Here is a 26,586-nt window from a genome sequence, read left to right on the forward strand (position 1 = left end):
GGTAGAGCCTCCAGTGAATTTGACATTGGGTGAATGAGGAGGAAACACCTCCATGGAGACAGTGGGAAAGCTGATGACTGTCATTTCTGGGCTTTTGCACTTCCTCGTGTCAGGGTGTCTCCCTGTGTGGATGGCGCAGAGCAATGAGCTGTGTGGGGTCACAGGTGAAACTTGTCTTTTGTGGAGATCCTGCTGCAGGAATGGGCAGACTGTGGTGTGGGGCGCCTGAGCAGGGTAAAGTTCATTCACTCTGGCATTGCACTGTTCTCTATTGAATTATCACACCCAGTGAGGTAGGGATCATTTTCCAGAAAAATCTGAGTTTCAGAATGGTGAGGCAATGTGTCTAGGGGTCAGTCACACTGTAACGGCGTTGTTTAAGCTGCAGGTTGTTACCGCCTGTGTATTCCCATTATAGCTGGGAATGGGAGGGAGAGAAACAGAGATAAGAAATCTGAGCTCACACAGATCCGCTGCAATTGCAAACCCTTCTAGGTACATATATGTGTGTGCATAGCACACATACAGACACAACCACACAGATGCCACACACAGAGATAGAGACATACACAGAGACATACATGTACAGAGACACGTACAGATACATTGTGCACACATAATAGGACACACACACAGAGATACATACAGAAATATACACACATAGATGCTACATAGACACACATATAGAGAAACACACAGATACTACACACACACACACACACACACACACACTCACACACACCAGACACATGCATACCACTCTTCTCTCCCCAAGCTGACAGCCTTCTTGAGAACATAGGGTTTCTGTCAGAGCTCACTGAAACCTTCCATCAGTAGTACGGGATGGAGGACCCAGGTGAACAGAGCAGGGTCCAGCTAGGGTACTCCTCTAGTGTGGCCTGTGACCTCTTCTTTGCTACTGGCCCGCCTTTGGCTGCTGTGCAGGGGAGGGGAGGGGCCTCTGGTATAAATAGCACATGCAGCTTTCTCCCTGGGGAAAGTTAACCCTTCCAGCTCAGCTTGGGTGCAGGAGCCCGTTTACCCTCTACTGGAGAAGGCACAGCTGTTGGAGCTTGCTCTGGTAACCAGCAGCCTTAGCTTCCCCTCTGTGAGACTCTGTGAGAGCTGCGACACCTCAGCCCATCTCAGGCCCACGGGAGCAAAAGCCTCATGACACAAGATGCCCAGGTGACTAGACAGGCGAACAACGTGACTCTGAGAGGGCAACAGTCCCACTAAGGTCTCACAGCTGTCCCCTGACAGAACCAGACCTACCAGCCTTGCTCCTCCTTGGCCAGCCTGGATCTGCAGGCCAGATGCACAGGAGGGGAGGAAGGAGCACTGAGACATGAAGTGTATTTCAGGGCTGTCCCTGTGGTCCTACATGAGCCAAACATCTCCGGAAGATCGCCTCAGTCTAACTCTGGGGCATCAGCCCAGCTCCTGGGGATGCACGAGGCAGGCAGGAGCAGGACTCTGAAATGGGACAGGGCCACAGATCCGGGCTGACACTGCATGTGGTGGGTCGGGGCGTGGGCCTTGTTGGTCAAGGCCAAGCTTTCCCATGGCCTATTTTCATCTTTCTTTTTCGGCTTCGAGAGCATTCCTGAAACAGCTTTTCCGAAGGAGGCGCTGGCAGCGTGGGTGGAAAGAAGGGTCCTTTCTTCACCTTCCCCCGAAGCAAGCTGGTCCTGAAGACACCCCCTTCCCCAGCTCCCTTTGCAGCCTCCATTCCCAGAGAAGAGAGGGGCTGCTCCTCACCACCCCACACTGTGCCAGGACCCCTCACACTCCCACGGCTCACCGATATTGGGGTGCTTCAACAAGCGGCAGATGCGGGCCTCACGCTCCAGCTTCTGGTGATCTGAAATACAGATTCCCATGTAAATCCCAGAGAAGATATGACCTTTACTCTGCTTCTGTTGTCCTTACCTCCCAGGGTGGCCCTAGGTGCTGGAATAGGTGGCCTATATATCAAGGCTTTCTGAGTTCACAGGAAAGGCAAGTGGGTAGTGGGGATCCAAATGAGTCCCTTTCCCTCTCCAGGTCTCAGTATCCAGGGCCCTCCAAGAAGATTCTCCTCCAACCCCTTCCTGTAGGACCCAACCATCCCAAGGTCTGGAGTCCCAGCACAACTCCCTATAATTCCTCCAGGCTAGCCCCCAGATCCTCGATCCAGGCAGATGAATTGCAGAGCTTTGCCCTTTCTGGTTCCCATCTGGGAGCGGCCAGTTCACTCAGCAGGCACATCCAATCACCAGCCATTACTCCATCCTACCGCCCCTCCATGCCATTGGTTTCTAGAAGCCCACCCTGACTTCAAGTCTGTAGGGACCCTCCTTTGGGCTCTAGAGGACCAGGCAACATCTTCGTGTCTCACAAAACCTACATCTTTGGATCCAGACTCTGTTGTACCACCTACAGATGTTTGAATGCCTGGTACATGTTAGTTACTTAAGAAATCACTGGGTGGATGGATGGATGGATGGATGGATGGATGGATGGATGGATGGATGGATTTGACAAGCTTCCTAAGGTAGTGATTGTTTTCTTCAAAAGAGCTGTACCCCAACAGCCCCTCCATTTCATAGGACACTGGAATCAAGGACAGACAACTGCAAAGAACTTACTTGGTAAACTTGGTGTGTCTGTCCCTCCCTTGGGGCTGGCCCAGAGCCTTCATGCCTGTCAGGACCTCTGTCTAAGACCCTCTGTCTCCTACCCACCTGTAAGAGTTTGTGTAAATTCTGCTGCCAGTGGTCTCTGCCTCAGGCCGCTAAGGACAATCATAACCACAAGCCCAGTCAGTGTCTGCCATGGTGGCGGGTGACACCACTGTCAGCATTGACAGATAAGGTCACATGGCCTGAGCCAGCGGCAGCCTCAGGGCTACAGTGGCCTTGCACAGTCTGACCACAGGATGGCTCCTCTGGAGCAGGTAGATGCTATGGAGGGTGGTGAGGATGGAGAAGGCCCTTATTTCCCCTGCTTCCCCCACTAGAGCAATTGCTGGCTGCCCTCTGCAGACTACAGAAGCGGAGATCGATGCTGAAATGTGGCTTTGTCATCAGCAAAGCAATTAAGTCCAATTCTGATTCAATAGCCTCAGCTCCCCAGCTGAAAACCTGCTGCAGGCTGCAAGGAGTGGGGGTGGGGTGAAAAGCCAGATTAGCTCCAGATACCATTCTCCCCACACCCTCTCTGCCCCTTTTACCATCCTCAGGCACAGGATGCTGGTTCCTAGACAGAGGAGGGGACCCCAACCAGGTCCCTGATCCACATGTACTTCACCTTCACCCACAGTGGAACCAGAGAGCTTCAGAGTCAAGGTTCTGCTTATAAGAAGGAATGAGAGCTTCTGGCTCAGGCAACGCACTCAGAGGGGTAGGGTGCAAGTGTAAACCCAGAACTATGCTGTTTCCTGCATATGAGATGACCCAGGAACGAAGTCACATTGATGACAAACGATACACAGATGAGACAAACATTTGTCACAAAAAAGCTTAAACTGTCTGGTTACCAGCTCTCTCAGCCGAATATGGCACCAGCCACAGGTTCTATAACAGCTACCCTGCATGGTGACTTTTCCTGTTAGCCACACCCATCTGCCGCGTGTGAACGGAACACCGTGCAACATTTTGTAGCCCGGGTCATGCAGGTTGCATTTCTAACTCACTGAGACGCTTGGGTGCTGTACTGCTCTAACTGTATTGCTCGAGACCTGTTCTTGCTCTGGTGTGTTCAGGAAAAGAAATTGAGGCCGGGAGATGAAGGCGTGATCCCTTCTTCAATGTCATTGGTCAAAACAGCTGAATCCTTTCAGAACTTAGAGCTCTGAGGACCTCACCCCTTGACTGACCTACTCTCCATCCTAGCCGTTTGTCTCTGGTGGCCAAGGCCTTTTTGTTTTAAGGTATAAATAAGGTCCTGCCACTCCTGGGTGTCCGACTAACTAACAGCTTTCCTAATGTGTTCACGATACAACCCAAGGCTTTAGCTAGCTAGCATCTTAGCCATGAAGGGCATTCACACTCACTCTTTCTGACCCCGACTATTCCGAGCTTCCTATCTTAGAGTCTTTGGCTTGCTGTGCCCTCTTCTTGGGGTGCTCCTCCTCTGCACCTTCTTATGTTGCTTTCTTCCTCCTCAGACAGATCCAAGCACAACAGTCACTTCCTCAGAGAGTTCCCCCAGCTGCCTTTTCTAAGAGCATTACCCTGCAGATCACGTTTCCATCACCAGATCTGACTTTTGTTTCTTTGAGACAGAGTCTCTCAATGCTGCAGCCCTGGCTGCTCTAGAACTCACTGTGTAGACCAGGCTGGCCTTGAACTCACAGAGATCAGCCTGCCTTTGCCTCCCCAGTGCTAGAATTAATGTATGTGTGTTGCCATACCCATCTGATTTTCTTAGTAACGCTCCTCACTTCTTTGCCATACCCAGTTTATAGGGATGTTTCATGTGCTGTTCGGTCTCATTCTCAAGAACACAGGCCCCTGGGAACACAACCTTGTACACTGGTTACGGCCTGCATTCTAGCGGCCCAGCATGGCACTGATAAGAGACTTATCTAAGCTCCTAGCACAAGCAAGTGGCAGAGCTTCTTGTCAGTTCCTGCTAATAATTGCAGCACTGGTAATCAATTCGTGCGTGACTCAGTCACAGCCCACAGTGATGAGCCATCCAGGCAAGTGCGGCGCCTCCACACCCTGCCCAGTACCAAAGAACATGGCCCTGATACCCATGCTGACAACTTGGAGACCTTCATCCCACTCTGGTTGGGTCCTGTTTGGGATACTGAGGCTAAATTGGAGAATAGTTTAGACCTTGGAGCCAGACAATCCCAGAAGAGACAGGCAGGGCCAGAGCCTTTCAAGCACACAGACTTTGCCTCAGAGAGGTTGGATTCCTGCAAGCAGTGGAACACAGAGGAATGATGAATGAGGGAGGACACTGGGGGCGAGAAAGTCCCCTCCCCATCCTGGGATATAAGAAAAATAATCCAAAGACCAGGGGTTCTTAACATGTGGGTTGCAGCCCTTTTGTGAGTCAAGGGATCTTTACGGGGAGGTGGGGGGGTTGTCACATATCTGATGTCCTACATATCAGGAGAATGTGGGGAAGCCAGACTTCTGAGACTCAAAGCCTCCTGAGGGTACCCATCTATGGGGTCTCAGTGAACCTCAGAGATGGCTCATGAGCCTAGAGCCTGAGAAGGTCCCTGCCTGAGTGTGGCCAGAGTCCCTAGGAGGTTCACAGAGCAGCTGGCGGGGTCCAGCTCAGAGCACATGACTGCTACCTACTATGCTAGGAGGCTGGCTGTCCTAGAACCTCACAGAGACAATTCAACTCCAGGGTGGAGCTCAGAAAGGTTGCATTTTAAGACTGGAAGTGGGGGTCTGGCAGGAATGTGAATAGGCAATTTTTTTTAACTTTTCATTTTATTCGCTTATGGTTTTGGTTTTTTGAATGACACTAGGAGGGTTTTTCGTTCTTAAGAACTAATTTTAAAATGCATATAAAAATATCTCCGCTGAGTTGGGAACTACTTGCTATAAGAGGCCAGGCAGGGTGTGCTAGGAGAGGCCACAGCTTGCTGGGAGGAGTGGATAGAAGCCCTGGGTGGGTCCAGCTCCTGCAGAGAGCTGCAGGATGTCATCCCAGAGAGGCAGCAGGAGAAGTTTAGAGAATATTGCCAAATGTGACAGCTGTAAAGCCCCCTGTGGAGGCGAGTGACATGAGGAGACTGCTCAAGGAATCTCTGCTCTCCTCCCTGCTGGGAAAGAGAACTGGCAGGCAGCGGTAGGCATCCAAAAAGTTCCCTGATTCCAGTCTCCTAGGCAGGGTTACTTTCCTCCCAGATGGTCAAAATCTTGGGTAGTGGCTGCCTGACACAGCCAGATTCTGTTCAGGGATGGTTAGTCATCATCCCAGCAGGAGTGATGGCCTCTGTCTCTCACTGTATGTCCCCTGATGGTGGTAAGCCGGTCCAAGAACTCCAGCATCCAACATGATGCTCCCTTGTTATCTTCCTTTCTGAATGCTCCTCTTGAGGACAAAACTTGATCTGTCATTACTCTAGTCCAGGGGTTCTTAATATGTGGGTTGCTGTCCCTTTGGGGGGGGTGTCAAGTGACCTTTTCATGGGGATCGCGTGTCAGATATCCTATGTATCAGATATTTACATTACAGCTCATAACAGTAGCAAAGTTCTAGTTACAAAGTAGCAACAAATATAATTTTATGGTTAAGGGTCAGCAAACTATGAAGAACTGTATTAAAGGGTCGCAGCTTTAGGAAGGCTGGGAACCACTACTCTGGCCTTATCTCTACCTTCTCAGGAATTGAGGTACAGCCAGGCACACAACAGAAGGCTGTTCCAGCCAGGCTTGCCAACAGGAGGCAGCACTCCAGTCGGACTTCCTGCCTGTCCGCCTCCTCGCCTCTGGCTCTGACTATAGACCATCCACAGGTTTGGCCTTTTTACACTAGTTAAGCCAGCTGGGGACCCTCAGAACCTCTCCTCAGTACAGGATGCAGAAAAATAAACAGACAGCATTGTTGGCCAGACAACAGAGCGGGAGACAAAAGGTGACAACCACAGGCCAGTCTAGGTCTTGCTGGGAGGCCCACAGAGAACAGCATGAACACCCTATTCAGCATTCACAGGCCCTGCACAGCTGTGCACCTGCTGGGCCCTCATCCAAACACAGTTGCAGCCCTCAAAACAGTTAAACACTGTACCTCTTTCCCATGATTCTGCAACCATCTCACCCAACAGAATTCTCCTCACATCAGTCTTCAAGGCCTCTATCTGGGGTAGATGTCAGCTTGCCAATACACTGACGTGGTCATACAGTACTGCCCTAAACATGCAGGAATGACCAGGAGTCTTCTGAGCAGACTTTCCAAACTCCAGTACCCCTGAGCATCTTATTAAGAGGAGAGTTTAACTATTTTAGGTCTGAATGGGGACCATCTCCTGGAGAGGTTGCCGCTACTGGCCAGGATCAATTATAAGATTTAAGAGCCCATGTTCCTAAAGCCCCTGCAAGCTAGACTTAGACCTTTTCAAAACCAGGCCGTACATCAGAGCACCTATTCAAAAACCAGTGATGGAAACAGAACCACAGACAGTTCACAAGCAGCAAACACCTAGGCCTGTTGAGGGTGCTGTCCTGGGTGCTGAGCACAGAGCAGTGGGTGAGTCCTGTCTGCTCTGTTGGGGCTCACAGTCACCATTAACTGGGGATTAAACACGTGGACACAGAGGTGAACAGAGTGAGGTGGGCCACATGGAAAGAAAAAACAGCAGGAAGAGAACAATGAAGACTGAAGGAAGAGCAAAGAAACCTTTGAGGATATAACTGAGTGGAGACCTGGAAGGAGAAAAAAAATGGCTGCCCCCATAAAAGGAAGCAGGCAGAGACAGCAAAAGCAGAGGCTGAGAGGCAAGCCATGAAAGGCATGGCAGAGGGGAGACAGAGTACTACTGAGGGTTTGAGCTGTCTGGGGAATGCTGTAACAGTGAGCCTGGAGTCCTCAATGAAGGGAAGTGAAGGGTCTATGCTCATCACACCCTCAGAAGGAAGAGCCTCTTAGCCTGCCAACACTGTCTCCCAGGGGTCAAGCTTGGGGTTCAGGTCTAAGGCAAGAACTATGGCAGAGCAGGAAAGCTGGCGGTGGGTGGACAGCGTAGGAACCTACCTCTTGCTGAGAGCTTCTTGGTGTTGATAATCTTGGCAGCATACTCCTGGCCAGCCAGCACCTTCACACACCTGCGCACCACTGAGAAGGCTCCCCTGGAGGACAGAGAAGACGACGTGATGTAGTGAGGGGCCCCAGAGCTGTCTCCCCAGGCTACACAGGAAGGGAGCCGTTCATTGCCGTCACCTATGTCACAAGGGCTCCTTCGCAGCATAGGTCAGGAAGATCCAGAGAGGGGCCCAGATCCTTGGCCTCATGCAAGATGAGCCTTCTGGGTCTATAAAAGTTAGGTCACCAAGTTATAAAACGTTAGAATCCTGGCGTGAGAACCACAGAATCTAGGTCTCTGAGAATCTTTAGAGCTTTGTTCTTTGAACAAGTAATACATCACATAGCTCCAAGTTCAAAGGAGATAAATATGTAGACTCTGAGAAGTTCTGCCTCCACTCCTAGGCCCCAGCCTGTGAGGGGTCCTTCCTGAGGCCTGGAGTCTCTCCTTGCAGATCCTCCCCTCACACACAGCACCAGGTAGGTCTACTATCCTGTTCCCTCCTTTCTATAGCTAACCTGTTTTTTTCCTTTGAGACAGGGTCTGACTGTGTAGTCCTGGCTGGCCTGTAACTCATTATGTTGAACTCAGATCTACCTGCCTCTGACTCCCAAGCGCTGGAATTAAAGGCGTGCACCACCATACCTAATGCAGTTAATATATTTTGAAGGCCATCCATCATCCTTCATAAAACATTCTTCATCATGTAATACATAATTATATGACTGTCTTAAAGCCCAGTGTCCTGGCCAGTTTCCTGACTGAGGTCCCCTACTGAAAGGCAGGTTGGTTCAATCTCTAGCTATTAAAAACAATACCCCAATGGCCTTGAATGTGTGCATTAGAATTGCATTAATTCTAGTACTCTGGAGACAGACAAGTAGATCTCTCTGTGAGTTCAAGGCCAGCCTGGTATACCTAGCATGTCCCAGGCTAGCCAGGGTTACATAGTGACACTGTCTCAAAAAACAAAAACAAACAACAACCCCTCCTCCCTTAAGAAAGTATTGCATTTTCTGTATGTGTCTGAGTCTCTGGGATAAGCTCCATCTACTAATGTTTTTTTGGTCAAGAAGGACAGGTGATATTTGGAAACTTCTATTGATAATGAAGTTTTATAAACTTATTTTCTTAATAGAATATGTTATGGGTTGGATCTGAAACGTCCCCACAGACCTGTGTTTTGAAACCTAGTTCCCCAGCTGCTGGCACTGTTTGAGGAGGCTGTGGAACATTAGGAAGTGAGGTATGGTTAGCAGAAGCAGGTCTCTAGGGCCCAGCCTCTGAAGGTTACACTGTCATGATATGAACATACTATGTGAATGTGAACAGACTATGAACAGAATATGTCGCTACTTCCATGAACTAAGCAACTCTGTTGTGTCTGTGTAGCCACAGAGCATTGAAACCCTCTGAAACTATGAGCCAAAAATTGGTCTTTATATATATGTATATGATATATATTTATATGATGTATATGATGTATATGATATATGTGTATGTATATGTATATATGACCTTGTCAATGTGGTATATTGCCAAACATTTTTGTATTTGTTAGGAAGAGGGATAGGAAATGGTGATTTGGCACAGATTCAGTTTTGTGTGTGTGTGTGTGTGTGTGTGTGTGTGTGTGTGTGTGTGAATGTGCTGATCATGTGCTCATGTAAGCACATGGAGGCCAGAGCAGGGTATCAGAAGTCTTCCTCTATCACACTATGCTTTATTGCCTTGATTCACAGTTTCTCACTGAACTGGAAGCTGACCATTTCCGCTAAGCTGGCTGCCCATCAAATTCTCAGGAGCCTCCTGTTTCTCTCCCTCCAGTGCTGGGACATAGGCAGATACAGCAATGTTTGGCCCTGGGTGCTGGGTATGGGAAGTTGGGTCCTTGTACTTGCAGAATATGCAGTCTTACCCAACAAGTCATAGCCTTAGTCCAGTCCCTACATTTGGTTTTAGGAATGAAGTTGAACGTCTTTTTAACATGCTTTACACAGCTCCTGGAATTTTATCCCTGACTAGACGAGATCTGGGGATGAGGGCCGTGGGTCTCAGAGCTCACAAGCAGAGCGTCATTGTCGTCACACGGGATGGGACATTGTTCAGGTTTTCAAAGACAAGGGAAAGTCTGGATGTTGGCAAGAAATTTCCTGGTTTTTAAATGTTGGCTCCTTATTTTGAAGTAATTTGAGCACAGAACCAAAGAAAACTTGTTTGAGGCTGTGTCTGAGCTGGAGCTACCATTCTGCACTTCTCAACTTGTCAACTCTGCATGTCACAGAAGAGGCTTCTGAGGGGCACAGTGTCCCAGTCTTTACTGTCCTCTCACTAATGACCAGAAGAGAGAACCTGGGCAGACTTCCCAGACACTAGTGTGCTGCTATTGTATGAATTATCCAGGCACAGTGCAGAACCATAGTTCAGAGGCTTCATGTGTAGAGTGGGGCTCAAGATACTGAGCTCCAGGATACAGCTCTGTGTAGATTGCTCAAGTTCACACTGAAGATTACAAGCAATGTTGTGCCTAGGCCTCAAATATTTGCAATTCTGGGTTTTGAACACGCACACCGAGTATCTCTCCAACGTCCTGCTGCTGACCATGCTCAGATCCCAAAAGCCTCCGAACTTCCAACCACACACCTAAAACGATGGGCAAGGCCTATGTCACAAGATGGTGGATGACTCCTGTGAACCCTGGTATCTGGGAAGTTGGGCCAGCGTCTCTCTTCTTCCCACTAACACATGAAGCAGCAGCAATTAGTGGTAGAAGGAAGCTTTCAGTCTGGCATAGACCCTAGGTGGACACACTCTAGCTTGCTCAACATGGGGCAGCAAGAAGTAAGTGTCTGGAAAATGACAAAGAAGAATGAGACAGACAGGAATGGCCTGAATCACATGTGCACTGAAGGCCTCACACAATAGCTTATCCTAGGGCTGTCAGGTTCCATCTGCTCTTCACTGATAAGAAAGCAGAGAGACCCCAGTCAACTCCTTGAAACACTGCCTCAGCTATAGGATCTTCACTGTTTTCCATGAAACCCCTGTGTAGAAAACACTTAACTGCCATTAGTTACTCCCCCCCCCCCACAATACTAGCCACCAAATAAAGGTGGCTTTGTTTATGCCAGCCAATCCTCCTGCCAACTGTACACCCCCCCCCCCATTATATATCTTGCAAGTCAGTTATGATGCCATCTAGAGTTAGGGAAGATCTACAGGTCAAGGGCTCCATTCCATAGCACTATACCCTTACGTCAGGTGCCAACTGTAGGAAGTGGTCCCTCAGGTTACCCATCTCCTCTACAGCTTCGCTAACAACAGGAAGGCTTTACCGCTGCTCTCAAATCGGAGACTTGCCTATGATGGTTTCCAGAACTCAGAAAAACCCGTTTGCCAGTGTGTTATATAATATAAGACATGGTGAAGAATACAGATGAGCACCTGGGCAAAGAGGAACAGAGGCCAAAGCCTGGGAGATTGGCACACGGGAGCTTTCCCCCACTGGAGCTGAGATGTGCCACCCTGCTGCTCCTGGATGTGTTCCCTCTCACAGACGGTGTCCAGGTCCTGGACATGTTCAGCCTTTGAGGAGACTTCATCATGTAACTGTGACCAATCACTAACTTGATTTTGAGTCCTCTCATCTCCCCAGAGAATGAAGAATAAGGCAGAAGGTTCCAAGCCTTCCGATCAGCGCTTCATGTTTCTGAAACCAACCTTCACACGGAAACCCATAATGAGTCACCTCATAAGAATCAAGGTGCTTCACCTGGAAATCCCAGGGGAGATAAGAGTTTTGTGTTGGGAACTGGGGTCAAAGACTAAATATGAGAATAAAAAACGCTCCAGTTACCCCTATTATTCAGGAAATTGCAAGAATTTTAGCAGCCCTGCACCAAAAACTAACTAAAGGGACTAAATGTCTATTATATTCTCTCAGTCTAATCATGCTAGCCCATCTCTAGCCTGGCACTCCTGGGGCTATTTATTCTCTTTCTTGTCTCTCCCACCCATCTAGTGCGTTCCTATGCCTAGCCCCTGGTACTTGGTATCTAGCATATGGTACCTAGCACCTGGTACCTAGTACTTAGTACCCAATACCCAGCATCTGGAACCTAGCATCTAGCACTTGGTACTCAGTATCAAGAACCACTAGCCAGTACCTCCATAAACAGAACTTGCAAGATCAGGCAGTGATTTTTAAACAACGGTGAAAGCAACAGAAATGAGGCAGGAGGGAGGATCTCAGTCAGGAGCACTGGGGACAGAAATAGACATCTGAAGACAAGGAGACAGCTGACATTTCAGAGGCATTCATCTTACCTATGCAGAGAAATGGGCCAGAAAGCCACTGTTAGGCTCCTGCCTAGGTATAGACCTTGATTCCCATGAGGCCTTAGGGGTAAGTGTTCCAGTGGCTTCATCTGAGCAGGGTTCTAAGCTGCCTAGACCTGGTAGAGCCTTGCCTTGTTCACCAATACCTGGCCCATGATGGGTTCATAGCTTGACCGCCATTAGTATGGGTCAGGTGGGTGCAATCAATTGCTACATTAAAGTACACCACACACACACACACACACACACACACACACACACACAACCAAACAGAAACCCCATAAGACTTTAGACCAGAAGGCTGACTGCTACAGTATTGACTAGGGAAATCTTTAAAAATATAGATTCCAGTGGTTGGATGTGGAACACATCTGTAATACCCAGCAGTTCAGAGGCTGAGGCAAGAGGACCATAAGTTTGAGGCCAGCCTGGGTTACATATATAGTGTGACCCTATCAAAGGAGGTGGGGGGACTTGAGAATACAGCTCAGTTGATACAATGTTTCTATCGTTGCCTTAATCCTGGTGCTTGGTGAGTGGAAGGAAGAGAATGGGGAACTCAAAGTCAAGCTCAGCTACATAGAGTTCGAGGCCATCCTGGATCAAACATCTGAAACAAGCACAGAGAGAGAGAGAGAGAGAGAGAGAGAGAGAGAGAGAGAGAGAGAGAGAGAGAGAGAGAGAGAGGGTGTAACTCCCTCTCCTCTCCTCTGCAGGCAGTCTTCCTGTCCTATGACATGCTCTACCTCCTGGAATCAGCATTGATGGGGCCACCTAGTGGGCTCAGTGCAGGCAGCTTCACGGGGACCCAAGGAGCAGGGCCTAGGAGCCACATCTACTGAAGAAGACAAGCCTCTCTCACTGAGCAAGAACAACACAGCTTTCTTATGAGCCAGGGATTGCTACGCAGGGATGCTGAGCCCCCGAAAGGACATCCTGAGATTGTTGCCCAAGGTCGAAGATGCATAGCCTTCCCCGTGTACTCAGAGGAGACACCTCCCAAGTCAGGACCTAGGATACAGGTACTCCCAAGCCTGGGTACTACTAGACTCCACATGATCCCACAGCAACTTGAAGAGATCGGAACTAAAATCCCCATTTCACAGATCTGGAAACTGCAGCTCCAAGTGAGAAGGAATTGTGTCTAAGGAGGCAGTGAAGGGAACTCGGGTCACTTAAGCCTCTCCTCTGGGCCCCACTGATGGCAGCCAGGTGGCATCTTTAAGAGCTGGGGCTCTGGCTTACAGAGGTCCGGGTTGGCCCCCAACAGACTGTGTGACCCTGAACTTAGCCTCTAATCTTTCTCCCCTTAAGAGGGCAGTGGCAGCACCCACTCTGGGTGCTCTGGGAGACTAGGGGAGGTCACTGTGGAGCACTTGACCCAGGACTAGGACTGTAGAACACAGGACAGAGTAGAGGATGAAAGGGGCCTGCTGAAGCAGCAGAGGCTTGAGCAAGGGAGCTCCTCCTATCTCGTCAGCTTTGCGGCTCCGTCTTCACTGAGGAAGGCTCTCATTCTGTCACCAAAGGGATCAGACAAACTGGGTAGCCGAGAGTCAGGGAGCCAAACTGAGAGAGAGGCAGCCAGCCTGCAGCTCTCCCTTCTGCTTCTTGCATTCTTTGTTTAGAAAAAGCTTGTTGGTTTCTGTCCTGCCGGAGCAAGTGACTGCAGTCCGGACGTCTTAGCAATGAAGGAGCTAGCCCACCCTTCAGGGCTCTGAGCTGAGCAGAGGGTTAGCAGATGAGTATCAGAGCCTGGCAACGGAAAGTCAAGCAGAGCAGGTACATCAAGGAGGCCAAGATGGAGAGGATGGGGGGAGGGAGGAGGAGAAGTGACCCCAGAGGAAAGGGAAGAGGGGATGCTGGGGTGGGATGAGGGGGATTTCTTGAGAATACCCATGGAAGTGCTCTTGTGTTCCTGATAGGGAGGGGTTTCCTAAGCCCAAGGACAAGGATGAGCAGTGCTCAGGGTGTAGACAGGGAGGGGAGACAGTGTGCCTGTGTGTAGAGGGAGGGAAAGGAAAAGGGGATTGGAGGTAGAGCTGTGCTTCCAGGTACAAGGGGAGGACACCTGGACACACAGTTGGTCATTAGCACCTGGCTCTAGCTGAGTCTGTGACGCCATGAGTTATTAGGTATGATACAGCACAGGTGTGTCGCTCTCAGAATTTCTCCATGTGTCCAAGAGCTGTAGGTAGGTAGAGGTGTGTGTGAGACAAAGACAGCAAGCACTAGAGAGTGGGACTTTCGAGTCTCAGCCATTCTGGAAGACTCAGAATGGGGTGGGCCCTGTGGGCTTCAGTTTCTTCACTGGCAACATGGGGACGAGGAAAGGTTGAGTCTCCATGGTACAGAGACCTGTCTGCTTCAGTATTGCATCCCAGTCGACGGCTCCTGCTATCCTGTAGGCAGGTTAAGAGTCGTCCAGCCCGTTCAAATCGCCATCATTGTTCAGGCTCTTACTAGCAAGTGACATCATCTTAGTCTGTCTGCCTCCTCCCCCATAAGATGCGGACAATAGAGTCCCCACCCTGAGCAGTTGCTTCAAGGATTCAACACGATAATGAGGCAGGCAATGTGCTCAGCAGAGTCCCTGGAGTATAGTAAATGCTCAAGAAAGGATGCCTTGTATGGGCATCATTAGAGCCAGAGGATGAAAACAGCCTCGTCGGAAACAAAACGGACCCTATCTTGAGCTTGGGGTGGGGGTGGGGGTTTTGGCAAGGAGGGAAGGGGCTTCTCCCCAAGGCTGAACAGTCTCTCCTGGGTGTGTGCACCAAAAGTGAATGTGAGCGGGCAAGGAGGCCCCACACAGGACCAGGCAGACAGCATGAGGACACTCTATTGCTAAGAATGTGGGAACTCGCTAATGGGCTGTGAAGAGCGACTCGGCACTGAGAAATTGTTTTCTGGCTGACAGTCAGAGCTGGTGTCCTGGTGTCCTGGGTGTGGCTGGCTGCCAGCCACAGGTGCCTGTAATCATCTCTGGCCTAAACCCTCTTGAAGAGTTGCCATGGCAGCCAGGGAATTAGATGAGAAACAACCAGACCAGAATCTTTGCCCAGCTTGGTTACAAGCTGGCTTATCCTTCTGATGGGCCTCAGTTTCCCTATGTAAAAGAGAAGAATGACAAATTCTAGCCCCACTTCCTCCTGGACACCCCAAGGCAGGTCATTTCACCTTCTTCCATAGCCTCTCAGAGTCTCAGCAGAAAGGAACATGTCTGTGTGGGGACTTTCTGGGTACAGCCTACTTGTGAACTTGCCCTGCACTCTGCACCCTTGGGATCTGATTGTCTGGAAGGCTTCCAGTCCTCAGGGACTTCCCTTCATTGACTGCTTTCATAAATACCCCTCCTCCGATAAAGTGAAACGAACGTCCTCTCAACTCAGCAGCCTGGTTGCCTGATTCCCTCTTCCTTCATGCTGCCAAACTTCCAGAACAAATGTCCGACATCCGCTGCCTCCTCTTCCCACCTCCCACACTCCGGGAACCCACCGCAATCTGGTCACCGCCCCCAAGGCTCCATGGAAGAAATACGTATGCCAGGCTCGCCCACCCAGTGCCTCCCCTTCCCCCAGTCCTGGCAGCACCCCTTGGGCCTAATCTGCCTCGCCCGCCCCACCCTGTGGGTACTTGGTACCCTGAACGCATGGTTCTGTGGTTCATCCTCAACAATAATACTTCTTCAGCCCATTGCTTCCCAACTGCCGCTCCCTGTTCTCTCTGCATATGTCCTCTGGCCACTTCCTCCTGCCGCCCTGGGCCAAGGCTATTAGCTAGGCCTCCAGGAAGGATCTAGGCTTTGATGAGCCCATTTACAATGTATTAAAATGATCCTGTGTCTGTGTGAGCTCTGGGCAAAGGCTGCACACTCTTCTTCAACTTAACAAAGGAGCCAGTGACTCCCCCCCAAAGGGGTTAATCACTCTGGCTGTCACCCCTAAAGATCTACATACGTGGGCTCCTTCTGCTTTCAAAATTCTAGTCCGATCCTTTGAGCTATTCATCGCCCTGCTTGGATGCTGGCTACATGGCAGGTGTTTTCCAACCAGTCTCTCCCCAAAACCTCCCTCTGTCAAGATCTGTGAACCAATCATCTACACCTCTGAGACAAACTGAGATGATCTCAGAAGGTTCCTGGCCCAGGACAGATGGACCTGCTGTCTGGGATAGGATTTGAACCTGGTCCTGTTGTTCTCAGTAACTTAGCCCAGATAAGCTGATCTGAGTGCCCAAGATGTGGAACTCAGAGCAGGTGTGGTTAAAACATCTACAAGAGGGCCAAGAGCTAATACTGGCCACCAGAGCATTGTCTCACCTGGTAGACCACAGTGTGAGACCCATCTGGCTACGTGGTGAGCTGGCATGCCCAGTATACCTTACCACACAGGTCAACGGGTAAAGGAACTGAGGCTGAGAAAAATTGGACCAGGCCTCCTGACTCAGACCTTTGTTTTCAATTCCCTACACAGTCAGGGCAGGAGAGAGCCCTGACTTCAGACCCACAGCTCTGCTTTAAGTCTGTGAGATATGGGCAAAGATCCCACGTGTTAGGAAAAAAAGAGCAGTACGCAGGGAGGGTGGCCATAGCTTATACAAGCAACCCCCAACCCTCAAGATCGTTAAAAGCTGTGGCCGGCAGAGTCCATTTTGGAAGCAAAGGGGAAATCTGGCACAAGGCAATTCACAGCTCCTAGCCCTCTGCAACCTTAAGCAGGTCATTCCCATAAGTTATGTATAATTCCCCTCTTTGTTCTTTTTCTTTGTGTGTGTGTGTGTGTTTGTTTGTTTTAGGCAACGGTATCCTTTCTTAATAATAAGCAAGCAAAACTGAGCTATGCCAGTTGCAGATAGCACACTGGTGAGATAGGCCCAGACCCAGGATGCCCTCTGCTTCATGTGCTTCCTGTCTCCACAGCACCTCTGTAAGCAGATGGCCACATGCCACAGCATAATACAACCAGAACATCCCAGGACCTGCTGCTGAAACCTTGCCTCGCTCCTCCTGTCCCTGGCTGTGGCGGTGCTGATGCACCACCCACTCCCAGACTCCAGAAGATGCTGTGGGGACGAGCTGTCCTGCACAACCCCCCTCCCCCCGCCAACTCCCCCAACCACTCCACCGCCAACCCAGCAGAAGTCTCTTGGAGGACACAGAAGGCCTCAGAACCGGAAGAGTCTGTTTGTTGAAGGGAACACTGAATCAACAGAAGTTCCAACATATTCCCTGTTTGGTTGCACATGCCTTTTCTTGAATGGGTTACCAAATGGAAAGATAGGGAAATAATATACTCACTGCCTAGGGGGCAGAACCACCACTGGACGAAGCAGAAGAAAGCTTTTCTTTTGACCTGGCCTGTCCCTTCCATGGTGCACACCACAGAGACTTGTCCCAGTGTCAGAGAAGCTCTAGGGGCAGAGAGCCATGCCGTGGGGTAAGAGGAGCTGGAAGGCCCAGTTCTTATGAGTCACTGACATTCTGGGCCATAATTCCCTGTTCGTAGAGCAAAAGCATTGCACCCTGGGTTATTCTCAATGGGACAAAGAGTAGTATTCCAGCCCCTCACTGTCCCCTAAATCATTCTTACAAGCGTGTGACAAGGTGTGGGCAGGAAGATTGGTCAGGAGGATGCCGGGGAGGCCAAGGGCTGTGAACAGGAGTTTCTCTGTTAATCCCCTCTCCAGAGGGTGCTGGCAACAGGAACAGCTCCAATCCTCAGAAAGTGCTCTCTGGTGCTAAAATTAAACCTGCCTCTCTTTCTCTGTACGTTCAGACATTCTGCCCTCTGTGATCCTTAGTCCCTGACAAGCCCTAAAGAGGGCTCTGTGACCTGCTCGGGTCCCCTCACTCCTCAGTTTTGCCTTCCAGACCTCCACCACTCTGCCAGCACCCCCACCCCCACCCCACCTCACCCAACCCCTGCCTTCTACAGATACAGACTTTTGCTGTTCCTCCTAGGACTTAGCATCTGGAAGTTGGGGAGTGGACTCTGCAGACCAGAAAAGAAAGGGACTCTATATGCCACCTGAGACGAATGTGAACCACTGACACGTCTCAGAGACTTTGCCTGAGCTGCACTGTGACTGGGAACACACTCATCCCCTCTTCCCTCTGGCATGGCCTCATTCAGCCCCCAGCCCCCAGGGCCACCTCAGGGTAGTCCCCCATAGTACCTCTGTTTCTCACTAGCAGAGTCTCAAGACTCATCACCCCTGTTTACAATCCTGGTCCTTGTCCAGCTGTATCTTAAGGACTGGATGTTGGGGTACCCATCCCTTGTTGTTGTTTGGTATTTGGTATTTGGTATTTTGAGACAAGGTCTTGCTGTGTAGCCTTGGCTAATCAAGAACTCATTGTGTAGTTGAAGCTGAGCTTGAACTCATATAGAGATCCACCTGCCTCTGTCCTCTGAGCATTGGGGTTCCAGGCATAGACCAGCATCCAAGTGCACCTAAGTAATCAGTTCAGAAGGGGTTTGTCTCTGGCTTTGTACCGGATTGTGCACCCCATGAGGGCAGAGACCACCTAAGTCCTGCATGTGAGCACGATGAACATCGCCCGAGATCAGGGACTGAGGAATGCATGTGGAAATGGCCACCAGAATCGCAGATAAATTCCTCCCTTATAAGACGACACCAAGGTACCAAGGCCATCAACATCCAATGATCCAGTAAGTCTCAGGGGCTGTACAGCATCTCCTGATGCTATGTGCCTCCATGGACTTCGAGCATCTAGAATGCTAGGCTGGAGCTCAGCAGCGTGGGTGACACTTGGTTTGCTGGAGGTGGGCTCATGGAAGTTATCATAAGAGGCCAGGCCTTGGGCAGTGCACATTCAGGGACAGCGTGAGCTGGAACAGAGGATTTGCCCAGAGGTGGTGAGTGGGAGAGAAAGTAGTAGATCAAAGAAATGGAGAGACATGTATGTTGAGATAGAGTCCAGAATCCAGCCAACACCATCTTGCTGTCCCCACACTGGAAAGTAGATTCATATTATATGTCCTGTCTCTGTGTGTGTGTGTGTGTGTGTGTGTGTGTGTGTGTGTGTGCGCGCGCGCACTAGCCCAAAGGGCTGCCCTCATAGCACCCAGAGGGCTGGCTGCAGCTCCAGGCTGCAGGGGCTGCTGACAGCAATGTCACTGTGCTTTGGAGGGAGGCAGGAGGGAGGCAGGAGGCTTGGAGAGTGTCAGTGAGTCTCAGCCTGTGTGGGGGCGCCTGTGTGGGGGTGGAGGGCTGCAGCATGCACCAGAACATGTGCCTGCTTGCTGTTCCGATGATGATGCAGAGAAGCCAGGAAAAGCTGTCCCTTCCCCTGTCCTTGCACCTCTTCCTGCCATCGGGGTTCTGTCTGTCTCCCCATTTCCTATCCTTTGGTCTCTGGTTCATGCATACCATTGCCTATCACTGTAGCCCTGGAGAGATCACTGTGCTCTATGACGTGTCTCAGTCTATGCAGTACGTGGACAGTCTCCACAGCCCGTCCAATGCTGAAGCACGAGATCTGTACTTTTTCTCATAGTCCTCCAAGGAGGGAGGCCACAGAGGGCAGCACTTAACTCCAGAGATAGGACCCCCATTTTACTGACAGTGAAGCTGAGGCACACAAAGAGTAAGTGGTTCCTCCAAGGAAGCCCAGGAGACTCAAAACAGAATTTTGGCAGAAAATGAACATCAGTTCAGTTATCCACCCTCACTGGCCCCTGCCACCACTACAGAGACCACCGCCCCTTTTCTCTGCTTCACAGACAAGAGAAAAGCTGCTTCCCAGATGCAGCACTAGATGGGGCCTTGCTCAGCAATCTCCCAGGGACCAGGTCACGGTCCCTGGAGCTTTCCTGACCCCTCCTTTAGTCCCAGTTTACTCATCTGTAAAATGGTTGAGTAAGTCCTGCCCACCTCCCCTTAAGGGTGGAGCTAATGGCTGGAAAGGTACTTTCTCAGATGCCCAGTGCTTCTGGGCAGAGGGTTTAGGTGCAAACAGTCCTGACCAGGTAGGGCCCTAGTGCTTTAGCATACTCTCACCATGATGCTGTCCTTTCTCCTTCCAGCTCCTCACGGAAGGGCAAAACACGTGCCAAACACGTGCCACAGAGCATGAGGTCTTGTACATCCAGCACCTTGAAGCCCAGTGCAAAGAGCATCCTCTAAGCCAGGCCACCACCCACAGATCAACCCACCCAATCGTGGTACGGGCCAAAGGCTGTGGAGGAAGGGGTTCGGGTTCGGGGCCAGCCCCCAAGGCCCTGTCAACCTTGCGGCCACCCACATTCCCACCAGCCTCCCCTACTCTGTACTGCCTGAGTCAACTTCAGATCCCCGTTTCTAGAGAGAAAAGAGTGGGCTGAGCTCTCTCCACACTTCTCTCTCTGTCTCTTAAATACAATCTCCTTCTGAGGTTCCTTTTGTCCAGAGCAACAATTGTAGGTCCGCAGAGCAAGTCTCTGCCTCTCCAACCTCTGCAGGTGGAGGCAGATGGAAGCCTGGATTACAATGTCTAGAAAAGTCACTCTGCCCAGGGGTTTGCCTGAGCTTTCCAGAGCTTCCCTTCCCCCTCTCCACCTGCTCTCCTCCCTTTCTATAGATTCTGGACATCAGAGGAGACCGAATGAGTAGAAGGGAACTCTGAGGGGCTACCCTGGCCCACCCTGGCCCTGCTTGACACTGCAGTCCATTTTAAACATATGCTTCTATTTCTTACATTCCAAGGAGGGCAGAGGAGTGGAGTCAAGGGAGGATGGAGGAAGTGCATCTCTAGGCCCCTAGAAACAGCCCCATCTTCATCCTATATGGGACACAAAATCAACTTCTTAGCTTTTCTGAATTTATGTGCTTCAGTGCCAGGGTATTGGGGGGGGGGGCACGTCTTCAGTATAGAAACATCTACAAGTTCCAGAAACCCCTATTCAGGGCTACCTCCAGGCAGGAGAGGAATCTCTGCTTCCACCCTAGGCTCCTAGAAGGCCGCTGGTAACAAGCCAGTCTTCACTGGGCAAATTGCCAGTGAGTCTTGATAGAGTACCAGCCTTCTTCTATGTTGTGGCAAACCAGGGCCTTGCCAGAGGTCAACCACAGTCCCCCAAGTATCTTTTTTAAGGCCTGGCCCAGCTAGGTAACCTGCTGCTTAGGTGGACAGTTCTGGGTGGGGGCTCAGTGTCTAGGTAGTCACACAGTGTCCTAGCCAGAAGACACAGAATCATCAACTAGAGGGTAAACTCTACAGAAACACTTCACTGATTCCCTCATGGAAGAGGAGCCCAGGGAGAGCTTGAACAATATTCCCTAAACAAAAGATAAACATTGAGAAGGCCCTGCCACTTCCTTTAGGCCTGCCCAATCCTTGAAGACAACAGCCACCCCAGCAGCAATGTCCTACCAGATGCCTACTGAGTGCCAAGCTTGAGGTTATGTCTTCACATGTCATCTACATAATCCTCACAGTCTTCTAAATCTCCAGAAAAGAGTGGCAGCCTGCCCGATGTCACAGAGCTAAGGGTCAGGTGGGGCAGCCCCTCCCTGCCCCACCAGATGCTCAGACCAAGGCCAAGATGCAGAGCGAACGCCACAGGACTCATCCTTCACAGGGTACCCTGGCCTGTGTCACACAGACACCCCAGACAGAAGCCAGCCCACCACAGCCCCTTCTCCTTCACACAAGCATCTGCAAGCACAGGTTTGTGCTCTGGTTCCTGAGGTCTCACAAGCTCTGACACCGCAAGCAACATTTTGTAGGTTTAAACATTTTTCTAGGGAACGTCTATTTAGACTTTCATCCGAATCCTGGAGGAATACGTGACCTAGAAAAGGTTAAAAGCACCAATGGTTCTGGAAGGAGGAGGTCTGGAAATGATTGGATAAGACCTGGGTGTCCCTGCCACCCTTGGTTTTCCTCTGCCCCTTCTCTAACACCTCTGAGTATTCAGGAAGGCAGAGGGGCTGAAAAGGCCAAGTCAGCCCACGGAGCCCAGTCCTAATGATCCCCATTTCTTCTTGGGACAAAAAGAGCAGTTCGCTGTCACTGTCATTCCTGAAGTCCAATCTTAACTCCTTCCATTGTGTCCTGTGACGCAGTCCTGCCTGAACCAGCCTTGGTGGCCCCTGAGTGGCAGCTCCTATCTATTCAAGAAATTCTTAGGTTCCAAGTGACTACTAGACATGCTCTGGAAAGGGATCCCAGATAAACTTTAAGAGACAGTCCTCCTGAGCATCCCTAAAAATTGTATTTCTGCCCCCACCCCTGCCTCCAACGCAAAGACACACAGAACAGCAGGAAGTCTGTAGACAAATATGAATACACATTTGTACAAGGGAACTGGGATATGTGTAGGTCTCTGTCTCTCTCAGTCTCTGTCTCTCTGTTTCTATCTCTCTGTGTCTCTCTCTGTCTCTCTGTCTCTCTGTCTCTCTCTCTCTCTCTCTCTCTCTCTCTGTGTGTGTGTGTGTGTGTGTGTGTGTGTGTGTGTGTGTGTGTGTGTGAATATGTTCAGGGGCTATGCTTATACACAGCCATAGGTCCACCTCCCACACATATGCAGACACCATCATAAGCTCACACATGCCTACAACACCCACACACCCACATGAGCCCATGAGCATAGGCCACACACACACATACACACACACTCACATGTGCACTGAGAGTACCCATCTCTGACCTGCCTGCCACACATGTGCACACAGATGCATGCCCATACCTTTGCTGCAACATCACCTAGCCAAAAGCAACCCTTGCATAATTGCACACGGGCACCTTTGCAGGGCACCCTGACATTTTGGGGGGCTTACCAGAAAATGACACACACACACACACACACACACACACACATCTCTTCATGCTTTACTTGTACCAGTGTTTGCCCTTTCAGTTCACAGTGTGCCCAGTGTCAGTTCTTATACAACTCCATCTGCTCCCCACAGATTTTATATATAGCCTCTCCTTAATATACGTGTACCTGCAGGACCCACAGTGGCATGCATCTGTCACAGGGCCTCTTGTCTCATCTTCCTTCTCCCAAAGCAGGAATCAAACAGGGCTGGTAGGAGCACTTATGCATCTGTGGGGCACTCTGCCAAACTGCTCCCCAACTCCCGATTCATCCCAGAACCCCCCACAACCCAGCTGGGAGCGTCTAGAAACCCTCTCTTGTATCTGTAGCCTGCTGCTGTCCTGGAGGAAACCTCTCTTTTCTCAGCAGAGGTGCAACACGATGGGCAACTTTGCCAAAGGACCACAGTTTTTGGGCACAGCCACTGCCACAGTGGCACCCCCAGCTGGATGACTGTCCTTCCCCCTCCTCCCAACACAGCGATTGCTTTATGTTAACTCCTTCAGCACTAAAAGCTCTTGCTCCTGGAAGGTAGCTGGGAAAGCGGGAGGAGATGTGTCAGGGGGAAAGCTAGCTACTCTGCACAGTGTCTAAAGTCAAGATCTCCAGGCGGGGTGGTGGCGAACTCTCTCTGTCACTGGAGGTTTCTAAGTACAACTACAGAAAGGATTCCAGCTCAGACCCAGCCAAGTGGGAAAACCCCTTTCAAACCCCAAGTTTCTAAACATCTTTGTAAACCCAGGTCATGTGTACTTGTATGCAGAGGTGTGTGCATATACCACCGATCTGTTTCCTTTCCGTCACACACACACACACACACACACACACACAATCAGGCTGACTGGGCACATAAATGTGTCAACGCCTAACTCTGGACACCCTATGCATACACAGTGCTTCCAAATCATGCTGCACACCTCCCTCTGCATGCACGGGACAGCTCCAGCCACATAGGCACACGCCCCCTGCCCAAGAGGCTGATCCCCCATGCCCTTTAGGACTCCCTGAGGTGTGACTCACTTTCCCAGTTCCTCAAAGAGCTGGTACTCTTCTGTGAATCGGGTGCAGGTGATGGTAGCCATCCTGGCACTGGGCAGGCAGGCGAGGCTTTAGGCTGGGGACTAGGACTGGGATGCTGATGCTCTGCTCCCAGAACTAGGGGCCACTCGCCTGCCTGTGCTCCTGAGTGCAAATGGAGAACCGGCTTGACTGACGAGCTTGGGGCTTCTGAGCAGGGCACTGTGGCTGCTCACAGCCTCGCGAGCCTTCGTCAGCATCCAGGTCCCCATGGCAACCACCTCCGAAACGCCCTGTTCCCGTTGCCCCGGTAACTGCCTCCCCAACACCTGCCTGCCTTTCACTTCAAAACCTGCTCCTCTGTTGCCCTGGCCTTATATACCCAATATTGCAGGACTGTGTGGGCCCAGGAGCAAGAGGACCCTGTTCCCCCAGGGTGATGTACTGAGGGGGTTGGAGAAGGGGGTGCGAACAAACTTAGTCCACAAGTGATCGTCTCTTTTGCTACCTCCCCCACTTCCAACTATAGGGCCCTTTTAACAGACGGGATGGGATTAAGTGGGGCAAAGAGGCAGTTGCTATGGTAACGGCTAGTGGGTGCCACATTCTGGGATGGTCCTTGAGAAAGACAGGATGTAGTTACCCTGGCAACTTCATCTCCTCTGGAGAGACAGGTATTGCCCCGTTGCCCTGGCAACAGCTGGGTTCTAAGGTTTACAGGGGAAACTAATTCATCTCTCCTTCTCTTCCCCCTTGTAGTCTTTGCAATGGTTTCTCTGTTCCCTCTGGGAATTGGTCTGGTTGACTTGGCCTCTGCCTCTGTCCTTATTTCTCTCCTGCTCTCCCTGCTTTTTAGCCACTGTGCGTGTATCACACTGTCATCTTAGCTTGAGGAGAAGTACAGAGCAGACCCAGGATGCTGAAGGAATGGCTCTGTCTACTTTCTCACCCCTACCTGTCACCACTGTGTAGCAGGGCCCCTCCTGAGGCCTCTTCCACAAGCTCTCCCCGCCCATCCTCCCAGAGGGACCATGAAGATTTGGTCTCCTGGGGCTTGTGTCCCAGTTTCTGCTTGTGCTTCCTGTCAAGGTAGGACTGGAGAAAGGCAAGTATAATGAGGTGAGCGTGGCCGGACTCACCCAGGGCTGGGCGGGTGGTGTGGATGTACCCTGCCCTGGAGTTTTCTTTCCCAAACTTGCTGGTCATCTTCCCTAATGAATTCACTTCTTCTGTACATCAACCACACTTACAGTCACAGATCACACTCCCAAGGCATGAAATTTAAGGCTAGAAATCGGAGTTTAAGTTCTAGCTCTGACATTTACTAACTGTGTGACCCTGGGCACGTCACTGAGGAAGCTCTCTGAGCCCCCATCTCATTTTCTAGAAAATCGGAAGACAGTCATCCTTGCAGAAGACTCCGGTGAAGATGGAGTGGCCTAAGGTAAAAAATGCGTTCTGGGAAGGAGGTAAACTTGGAGGGTTCTCAGTTTCTAGAAGACAAAGCACAGAAGTTTTAAAGTGAGTCTATGAGCACCTCTCATACTGCGGTTTGGTCTTGAACACACACACCGCCATTCTGAAAAAAAAAAAAAAAAGAGGGTACTTCAGCATGCTTCACGGGTGGCTATGCAGGGGTCTCATGGTCTCATGCTTCATGCTGGCATTTGCCCCAGTGAACAGGGGACAGATAAAAGGACCTGAAAATGCAAATTCTCTCTGTTTCCAACTTGCTCTTCATAATCCATTGCTTACCTCACTTGTAGGGACATGGTGGTACCTTTGAATATTCTCCAGCACCAACAAGTGCCTGACCCAACCGAGACTCGAGGACCCTAGAAACCCTCTATCCCTCTTCCTGAGTTAGTGAAAGAAAGATTGACAGGAGATCTTTTCAATTCAGCCACTTTTCTCAGGAAAGAAAGAGAAGGGAGGTGGAGAGGAAGGAGGGAGGGAAGCCAGAGAGGAGGGAGTGATGGCTTAGCCACTAATTGCACCATTACCACCTTCAGAAAAAGGAAAAACCACTCCGTTTTGTTTCTGCGCACAATACGCTTCCCGCTTCTGCCGCCAACGTGGCAATTCAGAGCAGAGCAGAAAGGCCTATGCTCGCAGGGCCACACAGCTGGTGGGGAGCAGGCAGGCACAGAACACCCTGGCAAAGGCTGGAGACACCAGAGGAAGGCAGGAGTGGGGCAGAGCTGTACAGCCGTGTTCCTGATTCAGATCTTCTAGCCCAGTGGTTCTTAACCCTCCTAATGCTGCAACCCTTAAATACAGTTCTTCATGCTGTGCTGACCCCCAGCCATAAAATTATTTTTGTCGCTACTTCATAATTATAATCTTGCCTCTGTTGTGAAACATAATGCAAATACCTGTTTTTTCCAATGATCTTAGGCAAGTCCTATAAAAGGGTTGTTGGACACTCTCCCCCAAGGGGGTCACGACATACATGAGTTAAGACTCACTGCTCTAATCTGCCCAACCACTGCCCAGGGGAAACCGTGTCATCAACTATCAGTGGTTATGTGACTTACATACAGGCTGTGGTTTTGAATCAATGTCTTAACTTCTCTGGACCTCTTCAAGTGCAAAACTGGGTAAATAATGTTCCTTACCAATAAAGCAGTTTTGAGGCTGAAACAAGAT

General features: G+C 50.4%; 1 protein-coding gene across 2 annotated transcripts in view; it reads right to left on the minus strand.

Moving 5' to 3' along the window:
- Camk2a (calcium/calmodulin dependent protein kinase II alpha) overlaps positions 1–24,199 on the minus strand; it is a 61,038-nt gene extending 36,839 nt beyond the window's left edge. The window contains exons 1-3 of one of the 2 annotated variants that reach the window (XM_034517796.2): positions 23,941–24,199; positions 7,708–7,802; positions 1,805–1,864 (exon numbers count right to left, since the gene is read on the minus strand). In XM_034517796.2, the coding sequence (XP_034373687.1) occupies positions 1,805–1,864; positions 7,708–7,802; positions 23,941–24,002 (217 nt within the window). In that variant the 5' untranslated portion in view covers positions 24,003–24,199. The remainder of the gene's footprint in view (positions 1–1,804; positions 1,865–7,707; positions 7,803–23,940) is intronic. The other variant, XM_034517797.2, reaches the window with a different exon arrangement.
- Positions 24,200–26,586: the final 2,387 nt, after the last annotated feature.

The sequence above is a fragment of the Arvicanthis niloticus genome, chromosome 14 (assembly GCF_011762505.2).
Source record: "Arvicanthis niloticus isolate mArvNil1 chromosome 14, mArvNil1.pat.X, whole genome shotgun sequence".
In the NCBI taxonomy this organism is placed as follows: domain Eukaryota; kingdom Metazoa; phylum Chordata; class Mammalia; order Rodentia; family Muridae; genus Arvicanthis; species Arvicanthis niloticus.